Source organism: Notechis scutatus, chromosome 2 (assembly GCF_049901735.1).
Source record: "Notechis scutatus isolate UNSWTSFEM ecotype Mainland chromosome 2, rNotScu1.2, whole genome shotgun sequence".
Classification (NCBI taxonomy): Eukaryota; Metazoa; Chordata; class Lepidosauria; order Squamata; family Elapidae; genus Notechis; species Notechis scutatus.
The window spans coordinates 12,376,430-12,399,792 of record NC_142010.1 but is presented as its reverse complement, the minus strand read 5'-3'; the positions used below and the strand labels follow the sequence as shown (position 1 = coordinate 12,399,792).

Here is a 23,363-nt window from a genome sequence, read left to right as displayed (position 1 = left end):
AAAGAGGAATCTTTTTAGGGATAATGGGTAAAGCATAAATTTTCTTAAAAAAGATTCTGCAAGGTACACAAGATGGTATTGTAACATTTGTATTAGAAATAGAAAATTAGAATGGCTTAAGAGTTAATAAATTAAAATGTTGAAATGTTTAATAATGATTGATTTTTAAAATGTAATAAAATATTGAAGGGAAAGGCAATGAGAATGCTATAAGATTTATTATTTAGATTTATTATTTAACTACGTATTTAGGAGGATATTATGTATTTAAACATTTTTGATTTTTACTCTGTTTTTATTGTTACTAAAAGTAAAAATTAGTAGATAGAATGTACCAAGCAGAATCAAATTGGGTATTAGGTGTTTTTAAATGTTAATCTAATTAATTTAGGGAGAGGATAGAAAGGCATCATGCTCTGATTAGTGATTTCAGGAGAAATTCTTTTTTTTTTTTCATTATAAGGAATGAGATAGAGGGATAATAAAGGATGGGCAAAAGATACAAATATAATGATTTAAATTAAGATGGATTGAATAAGATAGAATTATGAAGAGTGAAATGTGTGGAGAAGTTTATATAGAAGATACAGAATGGTAAATAAAATAGGTAATGATCTGTAAGATGAGCATGAATATAATTAAAGCCCATATAAAGAGAGATACCTGGGGCCAAGTTACTTTACTAAAAGATTTTTTATATGTATGTTTGTGTTTGTTTATGTCTTTGAGAGTATTGGTGAAACCTTGTAGAAACATAGAAAGAGAGTGACGATAATCAAGTCAGAAAGAAATAGATGAAATAATATAGAAATGTATTGTATAAGATAAGGTTTTATCTGACTTGTTAAATCTATAATGGAAAAAGGTTCAAATATGTAATGGTTGATGATGATTTGTTTGTTTTTGAAATTAATAAAACTTGTTTTAAAAAAAAAAAGCTAAAAGAGCGTGGGGAGGCGGGTCTAAGCTTTGCTGAAGGAAGGGGGATGCAAGACAAGAGCTAACTAGAGGACAGCCAAACGTGCCTGGGGACTGTCGAATGTGAAAATGGGCCATGGGTGCCCCCATGGATCTGGGGTTACAGCGAGGCTCTTCTGGCTATGGGGGGGGCCTCCGTTGAACGCAATAAGCTCTCTACTAGGAGCCGTTTGAAGGGAAAAGAGGTGAAGGAGCCCCCCACCCCAAGCCCCCCACCCCAAGCCCTCACCCCTTCTCAACGTGGCCTCTTTCCTCTGCCCCCCCCAGTGCGGATCCAGGACTACCCCCGTTATTTATTCAAGATCCGGGACTGGGAGAGACCCCTGGGCAGCTCTGCTCTCGCCGGCGTCAGAAGTTGGAGCTGGGGACCCCGTGGGGCCCTGGGACCGTGGAGAGGAACATGCTACCCTTGAAGTTCTACCACAACTTCTGCTGTAAGTCCTGCTGGGGGGGACACGGCAGGGGGGGGCTGGCTGTTGTAATCCTGGCAGCCCCACAGCCCTCCCCGAATTGTCCGGAATTGTGGGTTGGGGCGAGGAGGGGACTCTGACTCCATTGGGGGAGGGGGGAAGGGCCTCCGATCCCCCATATTGTTCCCCCCTCTTCCAATGCCCCTAATCCCCCCCTTGTCAGGATTCCAGCAGTGACCCCCCCCATTTAAATCCTGAGTCTCGGGCCAAACTTCCAAAACTTCCAAAGGATTTATTGGGAGTGAACATGTCCAACACTGAGACACATCACTCGTTGTCCCCCTTGACCCTGGTTTCCCCCCCACCCCCATCCTTCTGGGTGTATCCTAATTCATATTCTCCAATGGGACACGTCCATAGCCCAGAGTCATCAATCAGGTTCTCCAATTAGAATTTTGCCCGGCAGAAACTTCAGTTGCCTAGTTACTATCTTTGAAAAAACATTTATGGAATCACTCCCCCCTCCCTTTCTGTTATGGCAACTCTTAAAAAGACCCTAGCGATATTCGATGAGTTGACACCCCACTCCTCCTTTGCCCCCCCCAGCCGAGGTCTACCAGTTTACCATTGTCTGGGGGCCCTGCTGGGACCCCGCCTGGACCCTCATTGGCCAGGCCATCGACCGGCTGACCAAGCCTTCCGAAGACCCCTGCCCGCCTCTCCCCTGGTGGGACAAGAGCCGCCTGCTGCTGCACGGCGACTGGCACATGGATATCGAGCAGGCCAGCCTCCACCAGGTGGCCACGGAGGTGAGGCAGCGGCCATGGGGGATAAGGAGCAGGGGGCAGCCTCGGGGCCCGGACTTCCCCACCCACCCTTGTCTTCTCTCCCCACTCCCCTTGCAGGATCCCTACAACACCACGGAGAACCTGCACTGGGAGTGGAACCGCCTCTCCTTCCACTGGCAGCCCGCCCAGGTTGTCTTCAAGGGAGACCTAGACGTCAACATCCGGACAGCCTCCAAGTGGGTAATAGCCAGGGATGGGATTCTACCAGTTCGCACCTATTCGCTAGAACCGGTTGTTAATCTTCTAAGCGTTTCAGAGAACCGGTTGTTAAAAGAAATTCCTGGGCTAATCCTATAAGGAAGGCAGGAAGGAAACATTCTGGTGTTTGTTCTGTATTGTACATTAACATTCTTGTAAACACCGCGCCCTAATTGGCCAGGGTGCGTGGCAACCGGATTGGCCGAGCGAGCCACATTGATTGGCCCGCCGCGAATCCCCGCGATTGGTGGAAACCAATTGCGGGAGATTCAAAGCGGTGTCATTGGGCGCGGCCAGTTCCATAAAAGCTGCCGCCGATTCTCAGGACCCAGAGTCGATCTCGGGACTAATAAAGAGCTGAAAACTCGTCACTGACTCCCGAGCCTTCTTTCGATCGGCCTACACAACACTGATGACGAGGGTGGGATCGCGGAACTGGTATCCACCGAGCACGTGGCACCGAGACGAACGAGACCTACAAGATGGCCAGCATCGCGCCGCCCGCACCCTTTAACCAGGCTACTGAGGACTGGGAATCATACATTGATTGGTTCCTGATGTTCCTGGAGAGTAGCAACCTCAAGGACGCAAATGGGCAGAAAAAAAGGGCCGTATTCCTGACACACTGCAGGCCCGCAGTGTTTAAAATGGCAAAGGCCCTCGCAAAACCTGAAGATGTGAAGGCGATGGACTGGGCCGACCTCGAGCCTCTGTTGCGAAGCCACTATGCTCCCGCCGTGCCCACCCTCATCAGACGGCACGACTTCTACTGGCGCGACCAGAAAGAGGGTGAGAGCACCAGCGATTTCGTGGCTGACCTGCGAAATCTAGGAGGCATGTGCGGCTTCATGGACATGGACGAGGCGTTACGAGATCGCATCGTCCTCAGGCTCAGGGACCCTGTCCTACAAAGCCAGCTGATGGCAAGAGGCGACATCTCCCTCACCGATGCCCTCGCCGAGGCTACCGCAGCCGAGGCAACCCGGAAGTCAGCAGCACGAATGCAGAGACCAGACACCGGGGACCAAGCCGCAACCTCCGAGATGACCCCGACAGCCGAGACACAGCCAGAGGCAAGCCGTCGAGCGACCACCACCACCCACCATGGCGACTTCGACTCCCCCTCCGACACCACAGACGAGGAGGAAGACATCCATCGACTCCAGACAGAGTGAGACCGGCGCGAGCGGTGGAGTCGTAAGTCAGGGCTGCACTGTGCCGGGTGCGGGGGTGACCATCCTCAATCGGAGTGCCGATTTTTCGACGCGATCTGCCAGCAATGCGACAAGAGAGGCCACATCGCCCGAGCCTGCCAACTCAAGAGAGCCTACAGCCCCCGACGACAAGACAGCAGCGGCCGGAGACGAGACGGCACCCCCACCAGAACAAGGGACCGCCAAACTGAGAGCCGTTGGAACCGGGACGGACGGGGCTGACGAAACGGCGAGAACGAACAGAGAGAGGAGACCCATCAGACGGTCGTCATCGGCCACTCATCTAGCTGGGACGCCCGCAAGGTACACGTGGAAGTGGGCACCGAGGGCAAGCCATGCAAGATGGAGGTGGACTCCGGGTCCTACCTCTCCATGGTTGCACAGCGGGAAATCAAGTGCCTGGTGCCCGCCATCCACAAGAGGGGGCTGGAAAGCCAGAAGCTAATTCTAAAGGACTACCAAGGGAACCGCATCCCCGTAGTCGAAACAGGACACTTTGAAATCACATTCAAGGGGCGCACAGCAAGGCTTCCCCTGACAATCGTAGACAGAGACCGACCTAGCCTCTTGGGACTACAGTGGTTCGCGCCGCTCGGGATCGAAGTAACGGGCATCGACCATGTTGCAGAGGTAGTCTGGGAGGAACAACTCGCAAGGGACTTACAGGAAGTGTTCGACGGCACCCTAGGCAATTACCGAGGGCCCCCTATTTCCTTCAGTTTAGACCCCAGCGTTCCCCCGATACGCCTAAAACCGCGGCGAGTACCTTTCGCACTCAGACCCAAGATCGATGAGCAGATAGACAAGCTCATCAAACAGGGAGTCCTAGAGCCAACCGATCACGCCCGGTGGGAGACCCCCATAGTCAGTCAAGCCCGATGGGTCAGTGAGAATCTGTGGGGACTATAAGGCCACCCTAAACTGCACCTTACAACAAAGCGCTTACCCCGTCCCAGTAGTACAGCACCTTCTGCACTCACTGGGGGGAGGCAAGGTTTTCGCGAAACTCGACCTGGCGCAAGCCTACCAACAATTACCGGTCGACGCGGAAACCGCCGAGGCGCAGACCATAGTAACCCACCGCCAACCAAAAACAACTGGAAGGTCGCCTGAGGGAGGTACTACAAAAATTCAAAGACGCGGGGCTAAAAGTCAAAAAAGAAAAATGCCAGCTGCATACCGAGAGGGTCGAGTTCCTAGGGTACCTCCTAGACCAGCACGGAATTCACCCAACAGAAAAAAAAATCAGAGCCATCAAGGAGGCCCCCAGGCCAAGGAATAAAACAGAAATGCAGGCATTTCTTGGGGTGATTAACTTCTATAATGTTTTCCTACCCCAAAAGGCAACCGCGGCGGAACCGTTGCATAGGCTGTTGGACAAAACAGACACCTGGACTTGGGGGAGAAGAGAGGAAGCTGCATTCATCCGAACCAAGGACCTGCTCACATCGGATGCCGTCCTCATCCAATACAACAAGACCCTCCCGCTAACAGTAACGTGCGACGCATCACCGTTCAGCATCGGGGCGATCCTCAGCCAGACACTTCCGAACGGAAATGAAGCACCCATCGCTTTTTACTCAAGAACCCTATCAAAGCCGGAAAGGAACTATAGCCAACTAGACAAGGAAGCCCTGGCAATCATTGCCGCCATAAAAAGGTCCCACGAGTACCTCTACGGCAGGACATTCACCATCATCACCGATCACAAACTGCTATTGGGCATCCTGGCAGGAAACAAGGCCGAGAATGACAAGGTGGTCTGAATTCCTCGCCGCCTACAGTTACTGGCTGACCCATCGACCCGGTAAGACAATCACACACGCAGACGCCTTGAGCCGCACCCCGCTACCCGAACTGGACGCCGACCCGGCACCCACAGCATCCACCCTGAGCATAGAGACCCTACCCAACCTCTCCCTAACTGCCTCAGACATTGCCCACGAAACAAATAAAGACAAACGTCTGGCGCGGGTGTTACAATGGGTGGAGAAAGGGTGGCCAGAAAAAGACGACGACGAGACACTCAGGACTTTTCGGAACAGACAAACGGAACTTTTCACGCAAAAGGGTTGTACACTATGGGGGGACAGGGTTGTTATCCCAGAGAAATTACAAAAAAGGGTCCTGGAGTTGTTACACGAGGGGCACCCGGGCATCGTTAGGTCAAAAGCCCTGGCCAGAAGCTACGCCTGGTGGCCAGGGATGGACAAACAAATCGAAGCCTGGGCGGCAAACTGTAAGCAATGCCAAGAATCCAGGCCAAGCCCACCCGCCGCCCCAATCCTGGAATGGGAAACCCCCAGAGGACCATGGTCCAGGATACACATAGATTTCACCGGGCCCACAAAAGGACACACATTCCTCATAACGGTAGACGCTTACTCCAATTGGCTGGAGGTAAGTGACATGAGAACTACCACCACCGAGGCCGTCATCAAAGAACTGAACAAACTATTCTCAACCCACGGCCGCCCAGATGTAATTGTGTCAGATAATGGCCCACAGTTCACCGCACTGGAATTCGAAAAATTCCTAGTGGAACGGGGCATACAACATGACCTGACAGCGCCGGCACATCCAGCAGCAAACGGTAGGGAGGAACGAATGGTCCAATTCACCAAAAAAACAATCCAGAAAATCGAAACCGGGGACATGCAAGAAAAAATAAATAAATTACTTTTTATCCAACACATAACACCTAACACAATGACCAACAAGAGCCCCGCAGAGCTGCTAATGGGGAGGAAACTAAGATCCCCCCTAGATAGGCTGCACCCCACATACAACCCCGAAAAACCCACCGACTCATCGAGCAGGCACTGAATGTTCACACCAGGAGACGCAGTATACGCGAAAAACCTTAGAGGGGACCCCCTCTGGATACCGGCAATGATAACCCAGGCAACAGGTCCCCGCTCATACCGGCTGCAGTCGATGGACGAGCATGGAAACGACACATCGATCAAATAAGATCGAGAACGACCACGGGAAACACAACCGACACGCAAGCAGACAGAAACATAAACCCAGAAAGGGAAAAGAACCACCCAAGCACCAACCAAGAGGGGAGGGAAAACCCCGGGAACCAACCCCAACCAGAAAGAAACCAGGAATACTCACCAACCGAAGCAGAAATAGACAGCCAGCTCGAAGCCTCGCCTGGGAGAAATAGCCAAGCCAGTTCAACCAGCCCGGAAGGACCAGGCAGGAGCGGCAAAACCAGCAGCTCGACCAGCCCGGGTAGACCGGGGGGAAGCTACGACGAAAGGCCTGGCTCACCCTTCCAGGCGGTTCCATCGACGAGGCAGAGAGCAGCACAGAACCCGACCGAACCGCCCGAAGGCCAGATATCAACTAACCTGCGCAGGTCCAGTAGGTAAGTACAGAGCCTCGCCTACTTACAGGACTACGTCACGTAGGACCATTGTTAGGTATAACATTGATACCAAATATGGTTTGGGTGAATAAATATATAAAACTTAGATATCATGGTTTAAGTGCTTATCACTTTAAGCAAAATGCAGCAGGTAATTAGCCGATTAAGGGTGCGGTTAGAAGTTACAATATAAGGAAGCATTAGTAACTGTGATTACTAACTGTGAGTTTACTGCTGGCTGTGTCTGTCTGTTACTGTAACTGTGTGCTGCTGCGACTAACTGTGATTACTGACTGTGAGTGCCTGTGACTGAACTGTTATTGTTTGCTACTGTTTGCTGATTTACTGAGTAATTCTACTGAATATCCAGCGTTTGTTTCTCTGGAGAGTGAAACCGGAGGAGGAGAAGATATCTTTATCGGCTGATAAAGATATTGCAAGGACTCTTAACTTGGACTATACTAGTGAGTCTTACTGGATGGAAATACTGTGAATGACTTAATGGACTGAATGACAATGCTTAAACTCTAACTGGATTAAAAACTATTTAAACTACAAACAGTGTTTGTATTCAGTGTGTGTATACTCTGGGGCCCTTCCACTCTCCTTTGGCTGCCTGGCTTGACTACTGCTGCAATACTCTGCTAGGGGTTAATCCTCAAACCCTAACATTGGTTATGGGCCCAGCAGCATAGTCTAACTAACCAGGATATAGCAGAGAGAGTTGGTGTGAGTTGCACATTACTGTAAAAACAAACTGTTTTAATTAGTTTAAAATAGTCAAAATATCTGAAGAGTAATGGCACAAGTAAATTTGTCACAACTGTCCATGATATCCAGGCTGGATGGAACAAACTATGTTTCATGGTCAATGAAATGTAGCTTACTTCTACGCAGAGAAGGTTTGTGGGACATTATAGCAAACCCACCAGATGTGAGTAGCTGGGATCCTGCTAATGATGATGATAACGAAAAGTTACAAGACTTTAAACTGAAGAATGAGCAGGCTTTATGCATCATAGGACTGACTCTCTGTGATCAGCAGCTTGTCCATATTCGTGGAGAAGAAAATGCTGCAAACTGCTGGGAGAACCTCAGGAAGATTTATGTTCGGGACAGTGTAGGAGCACATATAAATCTTACACGGAAGCTTTTTCGAACGCATCTTCAGAGGAATGGAGATATGTTAGTTCATTTAAACTGTATGAAGAGCATTTTTCAAGATTTGCAAGAAAAGAGCTATATTTAATGAACTGCAACAAGTCTACATAATATTATCTTCATTAGATCAAAGCTATGATGACTATGTGACTTCGTTAGAGGTATTGCCAAAAGAAAGCCTCTCATTAACCGAGATTACAGGCAGGCTACTAGAAGAAGCCAGAAGAAGGCGTGAGCGTGACGAGCTGAGAGAAGATAAGAAAGAAGAGAAATTATCTTCAAAGTTTGAAAGAAACCAGCAAAGCAAAGTAAAGCACCTGGAAGAAGAGAATTTATCTTCAACAGCATACACAATTAAAAAGTGTTTTAATTGTGGAGGCAGAGGACATCTGGCAAAGTTCTGCAAAAAGAGAAAAGCCAGAATGTAAAAAGCCAAAGAAAGCATTTGAACTAGCCACGTTTAACAACTCTGATGTGAAGAATAATTTATGGGTGGTTGACAGTGGCGCATCCCACTGCATCACAAGAGATAAGACAAAATTTATAAAAATGTCTACAAGTTCTCAACATATATCTCTTGCCAATGGCTGGAACCTGAAAGCGAAAGGTCAAGGTTTTGCACGTTGTCCGTACATAAACCAGGATATAAAAATGTTGTATGTACCGCAACTAAAGTTTAATTTGCTTTCAGTAAGGGTATTAGATAAATTAGGTTATGTAATTACTTTTAAGGATAATAATTGCATAATTAAAAAGATAACAAAAGGGTAACTGCAGCTTTAAATGGAACATTATATGTATTAGATAATAGTAAGAAAGGGAGGCTCAAACTGTATTTAATAATATAAAGCCTCATGAAGAATGTATCCATTTATTGCATAGGCGTTTGGGGCATGTAAATTTTAAAATGCTAAAACGTACAGTTGAGTTATCTGAAGGAATAAGGTTAAAACCTTGTGATAAATATTTGCGTTGTAATGTTTGCTGTGAAGATAAGAGCAAGGTATTGCCTGCAAATAGGCTAAATGGTTTCAAAACAAAAGAACCTTTAGAAGTAGTATTTGCAGACATAATAGGTCCAAAGAAACCCAGTATGGGGGTGCTAGATATATACTGAGCATTATGGACCATTATTCTAGATATGGGTTTTGCTATTTAATGAAAAGCAAAACTGAAACATATCAACATTTTTCAATTGGCTTAGGTTTGCTGAAAGAAAGTCTAAACGACAACTGATAACCCTGGTGACAGATAATGGCACGGAATTTGTTAATAACAAATTCCAGAACAGACTTAAGGTAGCTGGAATAGAGCATAAGAAGTCTGCTCCATACAGGCCAGAACATAACGCTTTTATTGAAAGAAGAGGTCAAACACTACAGGCAATGGTTAGAACAATGTTAAATGATTCTGGGTTACCTGATTCTTTGTGGGGGGAGGCTACAATGTGTGCTAATAACATATTGAACAACGTTGTTAATACAACGACAGGTGAAATACCATTTACCAGATGGCATGGCAGGAAACCTGATCTAAGTTACCTGCACACATTTGGTGCACCAGCATGGGTGCATATTCCTGCACAACTCAGAAAAAAAGGGCAACATAGAGCTAAAAGATTTTTCTTCGTTGGTTATCAGGCAAACCATAGGGCATATAGATTTTGGGAGAAAGGCACATCTAAAGTGTTATGTAGTGCTAGTGCCCAATTTCTAGAACATGAAGGATGGGAGAAATTAGAACAGGATGCCAATAAAGATGTAATTATTGAATCCTATAGAAATCCCATTAGTTATCCCTGTAACTTTAAAAATAAAGTAAAGAGACAAATACAGGATGAAATAGTGCCCATAAAGGAAGAAACAGATTCAATAGCTGAACAGGATGAGGAAGATGAACAGGTAGTAGTTCAACAAAGTCCTCCTGTAAGCCCTGTAATTCCCAGAAGAACTACACGTGTATCTAGACCGCCTGATAGGTACCAGGCTAACACAGTATGCCAGATTAATCAAGTTCCTAATTCTGTTGAAGAAATTAAAAGTATCCTAATAAGGAAAAAGAAAAATGGTATGCAGCAATGAATAAGGAACTGAATTCATTAAGAGATATGAAGGTGTATGAAAATGCCAAATTACCTGTAGGAAAGAAATCCATTGGCTGCAAATGGATATTTAAGGTAAAAACAGATAAAAGATGGTAATTTAATCCATAAGGCAAGGTTAGTAGCCCAAGGTTTTAGGCAGAATGCTAATGACTATGATGAGGTGTTTGCACCTAGTCTTAAGGCAGCAACCTTGAGGGCAGCTTTAGTGTGGGCAGCTAGTAAAAAACTATATAGTTAACCATTTAGATGTGGAAACTGCTTACTTGCACGCCCCATTAAAACATATTATTTATATGAAAAAAACCTATTGGTATTAAAAGTGAAAATAAGAATAATAATGATTGTTGGTTGTTAAAGAAAAGCCTCTATGGTCTTAAACAATCAGGCTATGAATGGAACCAGTATATTGTAAAGGAACTAGACAATATAGGATTTAAAGCTGGTTTAGCCGATCCATGTCTGTTTAAGAGGGAGACAAATGGGAAAGTATCATTATTATTACTATTCACAGATGATATTGCTTTGATAACTGAAACTAATGATGAAGCAAATAAAATAATAGCATCATTAGGAAAGAGAATAAAGATCAAGCAATTAGGGAGATAAAGAAGTATCTCGGTTTGAATATAAAGAAAACACGGAAAGGTTTTAAGATATCTCAGGAAGATAAGATAAGCAAATTGCTAAAAGATTACAAGATGGAGCTTTGTAAGCCAGCTAAGACTCCAATGAGTCAGGAGTTTAGCAACACTGATGTACAAAGCCCTGAGTTTGATAAGGTGATTTATCAATCTTTAATTGGTAGTTTGAGTTATATTAGTAATTGGTCTAGACCAGATATATCGTACTGCGTGAATCAGTTGGCTAGATTCAATTCTGCACCATGTGAAAGACACTGGAATGCAGCTAAGAGGATATTAAGATATCTTAAAAGACAATGAATTATTCATTGTATTTAGAACCAAAGGGTGATTTAATTTTAAGTGCTTATGCAGATGCTAGCTTTGCATCAGAAAGAGACACTAGAAAGTCGACTTCAGGAACAGCCATAATGCTGGGTAATACATTAATAGGCTGGAAGTCAATAAGACAACAGCATATAAGTTTGTCTACTATGGAGGCAGAATTCTCCTGTTTATCTTTGTTATGTACAGAATTAATAATGTATAAACAAATGTTAATTGATATAGGTATAACTGTAGATTATCCTATAATTATACATGAAGATAATCAGGCAGCAATTCAAATGGCCACAAATATTGGAGTAAAAACAAGGAGCAAGCATACAGATCTAAGATATCTAAACGTGAGACAATCTGTAAGAAGTAAGATGATTCAGCTAGAGTACTGTATGTCGGAGGACAATTTAGCTGATAATTTTACTAAAGCCCAAGGTGCCAGTAAGCACCAGGAGAGTTGTGAAAAATATGGGATTAGATTGTAAAGGTATTATATATTTATTTCACCCAAAAGGGGAGTATGTTAGGTATAACATTGATACCAAATATGGTTTGGGTGAATAAATATATAAAACTTAGATATCATGGTTTAAGTGCTTATCACTTTAAGCAAAATGCAGCAGGTAATTAGCCGATTAAGGGTGCGGTTAGAAGTTACAATATAAGGAAGCATTAGTAACTGTGATTACTAACTGTGAGTTTACTGCTGGCTGTGTCTGTCTGTTACTGTAACTGTGTGCTGCTGCGACTAACTGTGATTACTGACTGTGAGTGCCTGTGACTGAACTGTTATTGTTTGCTACTGTTTGCTGATTTACTGAGTAATTCTACTGAATATCCAGCGTTTGTTTCTCTGGAGAGTGAAACCGGAGGAGGAGAAGATATCTTTATCGGCTGATAAAGATATTGCAAGGACTCTTAACTTGGACTATACTAGTGAGTCTTACTGGATGGAAATACTGTGAATGACTTAATGGACTGAATGACAATGCTTAAACTCTAACTGGATTAAAAACTATTTAAACTACAAACAGTGTTTGTATTCAGTGTGTGTATACTCTGGGGCCCTTCCACTCTCCTTTGGCTGCCTGGCTTGACTACTGCTGCAATACTCTGCTAGGGGTTAATCCTCAAACCCTAACAACCATACCAAGAGGGGAAGGGTGTTCTGTATTGTACATTAACATTCTTGTAAACACCGCGCCCTGATTGGCCAGGGCGCGCAGCAATCGGATTGGCCGAGCGAGCCGCACTGATTGGCCCGCCGCGAATCCCCGTGATTGGTGGAAACCGATCGCGGAAGATTCAAAGCGGTGTCATTGGCCGCGGCCGGCGCGGCCAGTTCCATAAAAGCCGCCACCGATCCTCAGGACCCGGAGTCGATCTTGGGACTAATAAAGAGCTGAAAACTAGTCACTGACTCTCGAGCCTTCTTCCGATCGGCCTGCACAACAGTGTTGCTTACAGAAACTGCCTCTCCGTTAACCCTTATTCCATTCTTGGCAGGACTGGACTTCCTGTCTCAGGAACCTCTCTGGAGTTTTTTCCCCCTCCTTTGCTGGTACTTTGCTTGTGTGGAGGGACCGTTCAAAGTTACAACGGCACTGAAAAAAGTGACTTATGACCATTTTTCACACTTAGGACTGTTGCACCATCCCCACAGTCATGAGAGGTCAGGCGAGGAGATGCGTGCCTCGCTGTGAGTGATATTGAGTTGGCCACACCCAGCCAATAACATGACCAGCAAGCTATGTCCACCACCTAAGCCACGCCCACAGAACCGGTTCTTAAAAATTGGATCCCACCCCTGGTAATATCCCACCCCACCCCCGGCCCAGGGAAGGGGCCGGCAGGGGCTCTCAAATACAATGGGCTAAACAGACCACTTTTAAAATAATTAAAATCCCCCCCATTTCTTTTCTAAACGAATAATTATTTTTCTAGATAAATAAATGAATCCGTTTTTCTGAACAGCTTTCTCTAACCCAGGGGTCTCCCACCTTGGCCCCTTTAAGACTTGGGGACCTCAACTCCCAGAATTCTCCAGCCAGCTTCACCAGTCTTAAAGGGGCCCACTTCCCCACTTCCCCTTGCTTCTCCCTCCCTCCCTCCCTCCCTCCCTCCCGTCTTCCCTCCCTTCTTCCCTTTGGCTTCTTCTCTTTCTTTCTCTCTGTTTCTTTCTCCATCTCTCTCTCTCTCTCTGAAGAACTGAAGGAGCTTCCTGGATGAGGAGAGAAACATTTTCAAGGAGAAACAACCCAAGAAAGTTGCCTTTGGGGGAGAAAAGGCCCCTCGGGGAGAAGCGGGAGAGCCACAGAGCAGGGGTCTCCCCGCTTGGCCCCTTTAAGACTTGGGGACTCCAACTCCCAGAATTCCTCAGCCAGTAAAGTCTGACAGTTGAATTCTGGGAGTGGAAGTCCCCCAGTCTTAAAGGGACCAGGGTGGGGGGCCCTGCTCCGGAGGACAGGAGACTCCAGACAGGGTTGACCAGCGCCTGCCTTCTCGCCCCCCCCCTCCCGCCACCAAAAGGCCTCCCACCCACACATCCTCCTCTACAGCAACACCCTGAGCTGGATGCAGAACTTCTGGGCCAACTGGACCAGTGTCAGCCAGCCCATTTGCCGCGGGAAGCTCTTTGGCAACCTCAAGCCCAGCAAGAAGAAACTGGGCCAGCACTACCGCAGAGGCTCTCCTGCACCGCCGTCTTCCCCAGGCTGCAGGTGGGCAGCCCTCCCCCTCTGAGGAAGGATGGGGAGGGGCAGTGGAGGGGCCTTGGGGAGGGGGCTGGATTGGCCAAAGCGGGGTGGGGGTGGGGGCTTGGGAAGGTCCCCCCTGAATTACAAGGCTGTGTAGTAAATCAGGAGAGATTGGTTCCCGTTTGAACCCAAAACCAGACCCAGGGATGGACAGGACCCGCCTGGGCTCACAGCTGCCCAGGTGCCACTCAAGCCCTGGTTTTAACCGGCTGGTCCTTCCAGGCTGCCTTTCCACTTCACCCACCCCCAAAGCCTCCCCCACACTGGCCCCACCTTCAGCCTTTGGGGTCTCCAGGGTTCCTGTGGGTGGATTGGAGGCATTTTATGTGGGGGGGGGGCTTTTTAACCTTTTCATCATTTTAGTGCATCCCTTCCCCTCCCCCTCCCCCTCCCCCCCCCCGCACTGTTTCTGCTGGACAAGGGAGGACGGCCGGGCGCAAGTCCTGCAGCCGCTCAGGGCCCTTTGCGGGGTCTGGATCCAGAGCCCCCTCCCCCAAAGAGGCCTCAGCCAGGGTCCGAAGGAGGGTGGGGGGCTACGTGGGCCCCTCAGGACTGGACCCCCACTGCCTGCCCAAGGCTGGCCTCCCCCTCCCGAGCCAGGGACCTCATTGCTGGAGAGCTTGCTTGCACGGAGAGGAGGGGAGAAATGGCTCACACCGGGACATCTGCAAAAGGCCTGGGAGGGAGGGAGGAAGGGAGGGAGGGAGGGAAGGGCGGCCTCAGTGGGGCTGGCTCTCCCCCAGAAAGGGCAGCCAAGAAGTCTGGCTAGAAGCAGGGAGGGAAACGTTCCGCTGTTCATTTCTGCAGCAACGGAAAGTTCCCGCTTGGGCCGGAGCTCCACATGAAGGTTCCCAGCGGAGAAGATGCCTCAGGTATTTACCCCAAACCTTTCTTGGCTCTTTGCAATCCCTGGAGGGGAAGCCGGGTTGAAGACAGCTGGTTAATGGCCTTGCTCCTTCTGGGCACAAGGCTCCGCCTGGCCTCCTTTGGAGAAAAGCCCCCTTCATCATCCGTCCTCCTCCTCTTGTTACTCTTGTTTCGACATCCTTTGATCCCTCCCTGGCTGACTTTCCTTTCCTGCATGGGGATTCCCCTCCTGCAGAGACGGTGCCTTTTGCTGCTGCTGCTGCTGCTCGCTGGAGGACTGAAGTGCGGAGCCCACAAAGGTATTGCTGTGCCCTGGGACACCTGGCCCTCCCCTCCTCCTCTTCCTCCCCACACTTCCAGTGGAGAGGGGGCACCTTCGGGGCATCAGGCGGCCCACAGGCGCCACAGGGGCATCGCCAGGGAGAAACGGGGCCAGCCTCCCCTCCCCTAACGTCTCAGCTGCCCTGGTTGCCTCCAGGCAGGGCTTCCTGTTTGAACTGGAGGCTGAAAATGTTTCATCCTGGGAAGGGATGATGGGCCCACCCTGGCTGGGTTCAATGGGGGGTTGGCCAGAAGCCCCTGTGGCACCGGGAGGAGGGTGGTTAGGGGGCAGTCCAAGGTCCCACTGCTTCAGGCATGCCCAGGGGCCAATCCAGGCCCTACAGGAAGCAGCCTGCCCACAGGTGGCAGGAAGGCGGATGGTCGGTCAGCCATGATCTCCAGCGGAGCCCAGCAGCCACCTGGATGGGCCTGCAGACCTACTGCTGCCGTCTGTATGGACCCCTGCCAGGCTGCAGCCACACTATTGCCAAAGTGGCACACCGCTTCTCGGCCTGTCTTGCCAGGTGCTGCTCTCTGGGAAGGGGCGCAGGTGCTGCTGGGGAGGCCGGTTCATCCCATCCTTGGCCTGCAGTGGCACATGGGGCCTCCTTCTTAGTGTGGGAGGCAAAATGGGCTCACAGGCCTGACATCTCCTTCTCTCTTGCAGACCCTCCCGCAGCCCCTGCGGCTGCCCATGAGTGCCATGCAACCCCGCTGGAAGCGCTCCTGGTGCAGCTCAACCCAGATTTTGTTCGGGCTGCTGTGTGGCCTGGCAACGCTCTTGTTTCTCAGCTTCCTGGCCAGCCTCTGCCGTGAGGACCCCCTCTCGCTGCCCCCCCGGATGGGGAGCGGTGTGGGGAGCAATACAGAGACACTTTGCTCCAGCCTCCCCCAATGCCTTCCCGCTTTCCCCATCGCCCTGTGCCCTGAACACCCCCTGGCTACTGGTGCTGGTGGCCAGTGCACCTGGGCATGCGGCCCGGCGTGCGGGGGTGCGGCGCAGTTGGGGGGGTGCGAGGATAGCAGGGGGGCACAGTGTGCACACGGTTTTCACAGTGGGGCTGCCTGGAGATGTGGCACAGCAGGCAGCACTGGAGCGCGAGGCGGCCGAGCATGGGGACCTGTTGCAGGCGCGCTTTGCCGACACCTACACAAACCTAACCCTGAAGACACTGGCAATGCTGGGCTGGGCCACCACCCGTTGTCCCACCGCCCACTTCCTGCTCAAGACAGATGATGATGTCTTCCTGAACCTGCCAGCCCTGGCGCGACACCTGGAGCAGTTGGCCAGCCCACCTGCTGCCTATCTGGGCTATGTCTACTCACACAGTGCACCCATCCGCAACCCCTACAGCCGGCACTACGTGCCCATCTGGCTCTACCCGGAACCTGCCTTCCCGCCCTTCTGCAGTGGCTCTGCCTACGTTCTCTCTGCCCCAGCCGCTGCTGCTGTCCTGGGTGCTGCCCGCCTGCTGCCGCTGCTGCCCGTGGAGGATGTGTATGTGGCACTGTGCGCCCACCATGCTGGCATTGCCCCGCGCCACCTGGACCATATGGCCGGGGCTACCCACTACCCGCCTGATGCCTGCTGCTACCGGGAGGTGCTCCTCAGCGTGCACGAAGTGGAGCCTGCCGAAATGCTGTCCATGTGGGAGGCAGCCGAGCACCCCTGCACCGCCTGGCAGCGCTTCCTTGGCTTGACCCGCTGCCAGGTCCTGGCCTGGCTGGCTGCAGGGCTGCCAGACTCCTGAACGGAAAATAACTTCAGGTCAATGTAGTATGAGAGACTTGCCAGGCTGGTGTGTTGTGCAACAAGGTCACTTCCTCTCCGTCTGGGCCATCAGCTGCTGCAGGCGGAAGGCCTCCCCGGAGAGCTTGGCCAGGGCCACCTCCCACTCCGCCTCCATCTTCTCCTCCTGCTCAGCCAGCCAGCCCACCCAGACCGGCTGCCTCTCCCGGAGCAGCTCCTGCAGGGACTCCAACACCAGGCCCACCTGTTGCTTCTCGGCGGCAAGTAGCACCTGTGGGGCAGAAGAAGAGGGGGGACTCAGAGGGAGGGGGGAGATTTCCTAGGGCTGCCTCCTGCCCCCTCCCCAAGAGACCCACCTGGCACTCCTGCCGGCTCTCCTCCTCGGCCTGCCTCTGATGCAGCAGCTTCTTCCTCTTCTTCCTCAGGGGCCTCGGGAGGCCATCCAGCAAGTCCTGCACGAGGAGGAGAGGGTGCCATTCCTGGGTCCCAAATGGCAGCGCTCCCACCCAGATGGGGCCACAGGAACCCTGTGCCCAGCTGGGGTTCCCAGGGGCAGGCAGGGGCCCACGAGGAGGAGAGCAACTGAGGGTCGGTCTGCCCCCGTCTCCTGACGGAGTGCCCCATGCAATTTGTTAGGAATTGATAGCCACCGAACAGTTGGGTTGGAAATATACAAACCAGGATAGACATTTACTACTGTCTCTTTAAGGGAATGCTAAAATTGTAATTGGGTGTGGTTCCTCAAAGGCTGTAAGATGGAGCCTTCAATACAGGAACACAATGTTGCCAGCCAATCAAGACACAAAAAGAGCCACAAAACGGACAGAAGATATTAGAAACACCAATCAAGCAGAACACAGCAAACTCCAAGACCAATAAACACAGACCAAGACTCCCAACCAATCAGGATGAAGAAAAAACCATTCTGGCACAGCAGTAGGCTAGCCCCAAATTTAAAACTGAAACAAGTGTAAAAGTCTGACTCACAGACGAACACAATACAGAAGCCGGATGATGGCAGATGAGATTCTGCTGAAACATATATATAATCTAAATCAATAAAAAGCATACTGGTCCTTTTTTGGTTATTATCTTTGCCAAATTACAGCCTTGATGAAGTCAAAGTTCTGCCTAAATGTATCACATTCTGAATTTTATGGCAGGGCTCTCCAACCTTGCCCACTTCTGGCCTGGAGGACTTCAACTCCCAGAATTCCCCAGCCAGCTTTGAATTCTGGGAGTTGAAGTCCTCCAGGCCAACAGTGGCCAAGGTTGGAGTGCCCTGTTTTAGGAGTCCAGGGGATCCCCGGGTTGACGAGCGTTCCCTTAGCAGACATTCAGAGTTACGCCGTAAATTGCCCTCTTAGCGTTTCTGGACAAGGCCCGAAACTCCAGATCTTGTGGCACCATGGCAGGTTTTTGCCCTTCCAGACAACCGCAGAGGCTCTGCTGCATTCCTCCTGCCCATTGCCAGCCAAAATGGAGCTTCCGAGGGGCGGATCTGTCAGTATGTCAGTAATTATGGGCTGAAATAGAGATGGGAACAGGTCAGCCAATGGGGGCTGTTTGGAAGCCGAAACCTACTATCAGTTTATAGGGGGCCATAAGATGGTTTGGAGTCTGGGTGTGGCTTAGGCTTGCTGGGCTGTATAGAAGAGTTGGTTTGTCCTCTACCACCCAGGCCTCTCCCCCCCACCCCGTAGGCACGAAAGCCGGCTGGGTGACTTTGGGGGAATTGCCAGGAGACGCGAGTTCTAGTTCTGCCTTAGGCAGGAAAGCTGACGCTGGGAAAGTCTCCCTCTCCGTCTCAGCCCAAGCCACCTCGCAGGGCTGTTGGGGGAAAAGAAGAGGAGAAAGGGAGATCACTGTGGTATGTTCCCTGCCTTGAGTTATGCATTAAAGGAACGGGACAAAAATAAGTCAATCAGGAGAGATTGGTCCCCGTTTGAACCCAAAACCAGACCCAGGGATGGACAAGACCCATTTGGGCCCACAGCTGCCCAGGTGCCACTCAAGCCCTGGTTTTAACCGGCCGGTCCTTCCGGGCTGCCTTTCCACTTCAGTCCCCCAAAGCCTCCCCCACACTGGCCCCACCTTCAGCCTTTGGGGTCTCGGGGGTTCCTGTGGGTGGATTGGAGGCATTTTATGCTGGGGGGGCTTTTTAACCTTTTCATTGTTTTAGTGCCAAGAACTGCCAAGCATCCCTTCCCCTCCCCTCCCCTCCCCCCGCACTGTTTCTGCTGGAGAAGGGAGGCCGGCCAGGCGCAAGTCCTGCAGCCGCTCAGGGCCATTTGTGGGGTCTGGATCCAGAGCCCCCTCCCCCAAAGACGCCTCAACCAGGGTCCGAAGGAGGGTGGGGGGCTGCATGGGCCCCTCAGGGCAAGACCCCCACTGCCTGCCCAAGGCTGGCCTCCCCCTCCCAAGCCAGGGACCTCATTGCTGGAGAGCTTGCTTGCACGGAGGGGAGGGGAGAAATGGCTCACACGGGGACCTCTGCAAAAGACCTGGGAATAAGGGAGGAAGGGAGGGAGGGAGGGAAGGGCGGCCTCAGTGGGGCTGGGTCTCCCCCAGAAAGGGCAGCCAAGAAGTCTGGCTAGAAGCAGGGAGGGAAACTCTCCGCTGTTCATTTCTGCAGCAACGGAAAGTTCCCGCTTGGGCCGGAGCTCCAAATGAAGGTTCCCAGCGGAGAAGATGCCTCAGGTATTTACCCAAAACCTTTCTTGGCTCTTTGCAATCCCTGGAGGGGGTTAATGGCGTTGGTCCTTATGGGCACAAGGCTCCGCCTGGCCGCCCTTGGAGAAAAGCCCCCTCTGGAGTTTCCTGCCTGAGGTTTGTAAGCCTTAGGCAATCCGAACCGTTACTCTTGTTTCGACATCCTTTGATCCCTCCCTGGCTGACTTTCCTTTCCTGAATGGGGATTCCCCTCCTGCAGAGACGGTGCCTTTTGCTGCTGCTGCTGCTGCTCGCTGGAGGACTGAAGTGCGGAGCCCACAAAGGTATTGCTGTGCCCTGGGACACCTGGCCCTCCCTTCCTCCTCTTCCTCCCCCCACTTCCAGTGGAGAGGGGGCACCTTCGGGGCATCTAGCAGCCCACAGGTGCCACAGGGGCATAGCCAGGGAGAAATGGGGCCAGCCTCCCTTCCCCTAACGTCTCAGCTGCCCTGGTTGCCTCCAGGCAGGGCTTCCTGTTTGAACCGGAGGCTGTTTCATCCTGGGAAGGGATGATGGTCCCACCCTGGCTGGGTTCAATGGTGGGTTGGCCAGAAGCCCCTGTGGCACCGTGAGGAGGGTGGTTAGGGGGCAGTCCAAGGTCCCGCTGCTTCAAGCATGCCCAGGGTCCAATCCAGGCCCTACAGGAAGCAGGCTGCCCACAGGTGGCAGGAAGGCAGATGGTCGGTCATCCATGATCTCCCGCGGAGCACAACAGCCGCCTGGGTGGGCCTGCAGACCTACTGCTGCCGTCTGTCTGGACCCCTGCCAGGCTGCAGCCACACTATTGCCAAAGTGGCGCACCGCTCCTCGGCCTGTCTTGCCAGGTGCTGCTCTCTGGGAAGGGCGCAGGTGCTGCTGGCGAGGACGGTTCATCCCATCCTTGGCCTGCAGTGGCACATGGGGCCTATTTCTTAGTGTGGGAGGCAAAATGGGCTCAGAGGCCTGACGTCTCCTTCTCTCTTGCAGACCCTCCCGCAGACCCTGCGGCTGCCCATGATTGCTATGCACCCCGCTGGAAGCGCTCCCGGTGCAGCTCAACCCAGATTTTGTTTGGGCTGCTGTGCGGCCTGGCAACCCTCTTGGTTCTCAGCTTCCTGGCCAGCCTCCGCCGTGAGGACCCCCTCTCGCTAGACCCCCGGATGGGGAGCGGTGTGGGGGAGCAATACACAGACACTTTGCTCCAGCCTCCCCCCAATGCCTTCCCGCTTTCCCCATCGCCCTGTGCCCTGAACGCCCCCTGGCTACTGGTGCTGGTGGCCAGTGCACCTGGGCATGCGGCCCGGCGTGCGGGTGTGCGGCACAGTTGGGGGGGTGTGAGGGTAGCAGGGGGACACAGCGTGCACACGGTTTTCACAGTGGGGCTGCCTGGAGATGTGGCACAGCAGGCAGCACTGGAGCGCGAGGCGGCCGAGCATGGGGACCTGTTGCAGGCGCGCTTTGCCGACACCTACACAAACCTAACCCTGAAGACACTGGCAATGCTGGGCTAGGCCACCACCCGTTGTCCCACCACCCGCTTCCTGATCAAGACCGATGATGACATCTTCCTGAACCTGCCGGCCCTGGCGCGACACCTGGAGCAGTTGGCCAGCCCACCCGCTGCCTATCTGGGCTATGTCTACTCACACAGTGCACCCATCCGCAACCCCTACAGCCGGCACTACGTGCCCATCTGGCTCTACCCGGAGCCTGCCTTCCCGCCCTTCTGCAGTGGCTCTGCCTACGTTCTGTCTGCCCCAGCCGCTGCTGCTGTCCTGGGTGCTGCCCGCCTGCTACCGCTGCTGCCCGTGGAGGATGTGTATGTGGCGCTGTGCGCCCACCATGCTGGCATTGCCCCGCGCCACCTGGACCATATGGCCGGTGCTACCCACTACCCGCCTGATGCCTGCTGCTACCGGGAGGTGCTCCTCAGCGTGCACGAAGTGGAGCCTGCTGAAATGCTGTCCATGTGGGAGGCAGCTGAGCACTCCTGCACTGCCTGGCAGCGATTCCTTGGCTTGACCCGCTGCCAGGTCCTGGCCTGGCTGGCTGCAGGGCTGCCAGACTCCTGAACGGAATATAACTTCAGGTCAATGTAGTATGAGAGACTGGCCAGGCTGGCATGTTGTGCAACAAGGTCACGTAGTGTAGTAAGATTGGGGGTGGGTTAGGGACTTTTGTCCTCACTGTGAGTTGAGTTGGGGGGGAGGGGTGCATGAAGGGAGGCTCAGCCAACCTCATTGTACACAAGTTGTACCCTGACAATAACGGTAACAATAAAAAGAGAGGAAATGCAAATCTGAGCTAATCTGGTCGACCTCTGGTTTATTGTATATCTGAGCTTCCCAGGTTTCTGTGACTTTGAAGTTTGGACTGCAAGGAAGGGGCTTGGGTTTTGAAAGGGGTGCTGGGCAATTCCTATTGTGGCTTAATGGCTTCCGTCCTGTTTTGGATCTTGGGTGAGGGTCTTGCTTTCTCATCCTTCCGCTCTGCCTTTTTTAGTTTTGCTGCAAGGAGTTTCAAAATATCCTGTCTGGAATGGATTGCCAAATCTGCATTTAGTAATAATAATACTCTATTTGCGGTCACAAACCAAAACACAAGTACAACAAAAGAAGAACATGGGAAAATTAGTCATGAACAAGTAGTCACCAAGAACTTGACGAACGGGAATTACAGCGTTCTCCTCTGATGGTTACAGCTCATAAAAATTTTTTGGAAACCTGAGAAGTGATGTATGAGAAGCCGTCCCCTCGACCAGGGGTCCCCAACCACTGGGCCCCGGACCCGGAACAGTCCATGGATTATTTTGTACCGGGACACCTATTTTGCTTGGGTGCTGCCATCTTGTTTCGACGGCACTTGAGAAAGTGCTTCCGGGTGAGCTTGTCGGTCGTCGGTTGGAAAGCGGCGTTTGGGTGCTGAAGGATTCCTCGCACCTTAGTTTCGTCGAAGGTGGGGCAGCTTCGAACGAAGAGCCGTCCCGAAGGCGGTGGAGTCTCACGTTACTCAGGAGGTGATTAAGAAAGAGCCCGTAAAGCCCATCGACCGCGAGAAGGTACAAAGGAGGAGTTGAAGGTGGCGGGGAGAAGCGGGGGACGGTTGGCTGGCCGGTCGCTCGACTCACCTTGCCTTGGTTGTGGGTGCTGATGCCGGTACCGGTCCGTGGATCATTTTGTACATTTTGTACCGGGCCGTGGTACAAAAAAGGTTGGGGGCCACTGCCCTATACAATATAAGAACAAATTACTAACAGTGGGTCTAGAAGGGTCTGTTTCAAGGAGAGACAGTAACTTAGATCTGCCTGCGTTATACATAGGGCAATATAAAAGGACATGCTCCACAGTTACAACCTCAGCTCTGTCACAGGGGCATAGCTGCTCGTTAATCGGGAGCCTTTTAAATCGCCCATCCAGTAGTGCTGAGGGCAAGACGGTAAAGCGAGCTAGGGAGAAAGCTCTTCTATACTTGGGAATGGTTAGAGTGTAAAAATAGGAAGCCATCCTCAGTCCATAATTATTAAATTGGCAGAAGATCAGAGGGGAGCAAGTTTTGTTAGCTCTGGCTGGTAGATATTGCAAGTCAGTGTCCACAAGCCGTTGGACTACCCTAAATTGGGCGTCCTTAAGGCCATAATCTCCCAGGGCATCCCCTCTCTGTCTCCCTCCCTCTCCCTATCTCTCTCTCCCTCTTGCTCTCTCTCGTTCCTCTCCCTCTCTCTCCTCAC

At 51.3% G+C, this 23,363-nt stretch overlaps 2 protein-coding genes, 1 long non-coding RNA gene and 1 pseudogene across 3 annotated transcripts in view; 3 read left to right on the top strand and 1 right to left on the bottom strand.

Annotated features, from left to right (window-relative positions):
* Positions 1-13,825: 13,825 nt before the first annotated feature.
* On the top strand, positions 13,826-16,958 carry LOC113432451 (beta-1,3-galactosyltransferase 4-like). The gene is given in 5 exon segments (XM_087954130.1): positions 13,826-13,971; positions 14,815-14,879; positions 15,110-15,156; positions 15,863-16,072; positions 16,074-16,958. Coding segments are annotated over 5 exon segments (1,341 nt in total). The 3' UTR covers positions 16,947-16,958.
* A 2,334-nt stretch (positions 16,959-19,292) lies between these two features.
* Positions 19,293-23,363, top strand: part of LOC148131774 (uncharacterized) — a 26,589-nt gene continuing 22,518 nt past the window's right edge. The window contains exons 1-2 of the long non-coding RNA XR_015747127.1: positions 19,293-19,645; positions 19,878-19,941. This is a non-coding gene — a long non-coding RNA (uncharacterized LOC148131774). The remainder of the gene's footprint in view (positions 19,646-19,877; positions 19,942-23,363) is intronic.
* On the top strand, positions 20,273-21,708 carry LOC148131775 (beta-1,3-galactosyltransferase 4-like; annotated as a pseudogene).
* Positions 22,684-23,363, bottom strand: part of LOC148131770 (uncharacterized) — a 45,272-nt gene continuing 44,592 nt past the window's right edge. Inside the window, exon 5 of the mRNA XM_087953345.1 lies at positions 22,684-22,862. Coding sequence (XP_087809471.1) covers positions 22,807-22,862 — 56 coding nt within the window. The 3' untranslated portion in view covers positions 22,684-22,806. The remainder of the gene's footprint in view (positions 22,863-23,363) is intronic.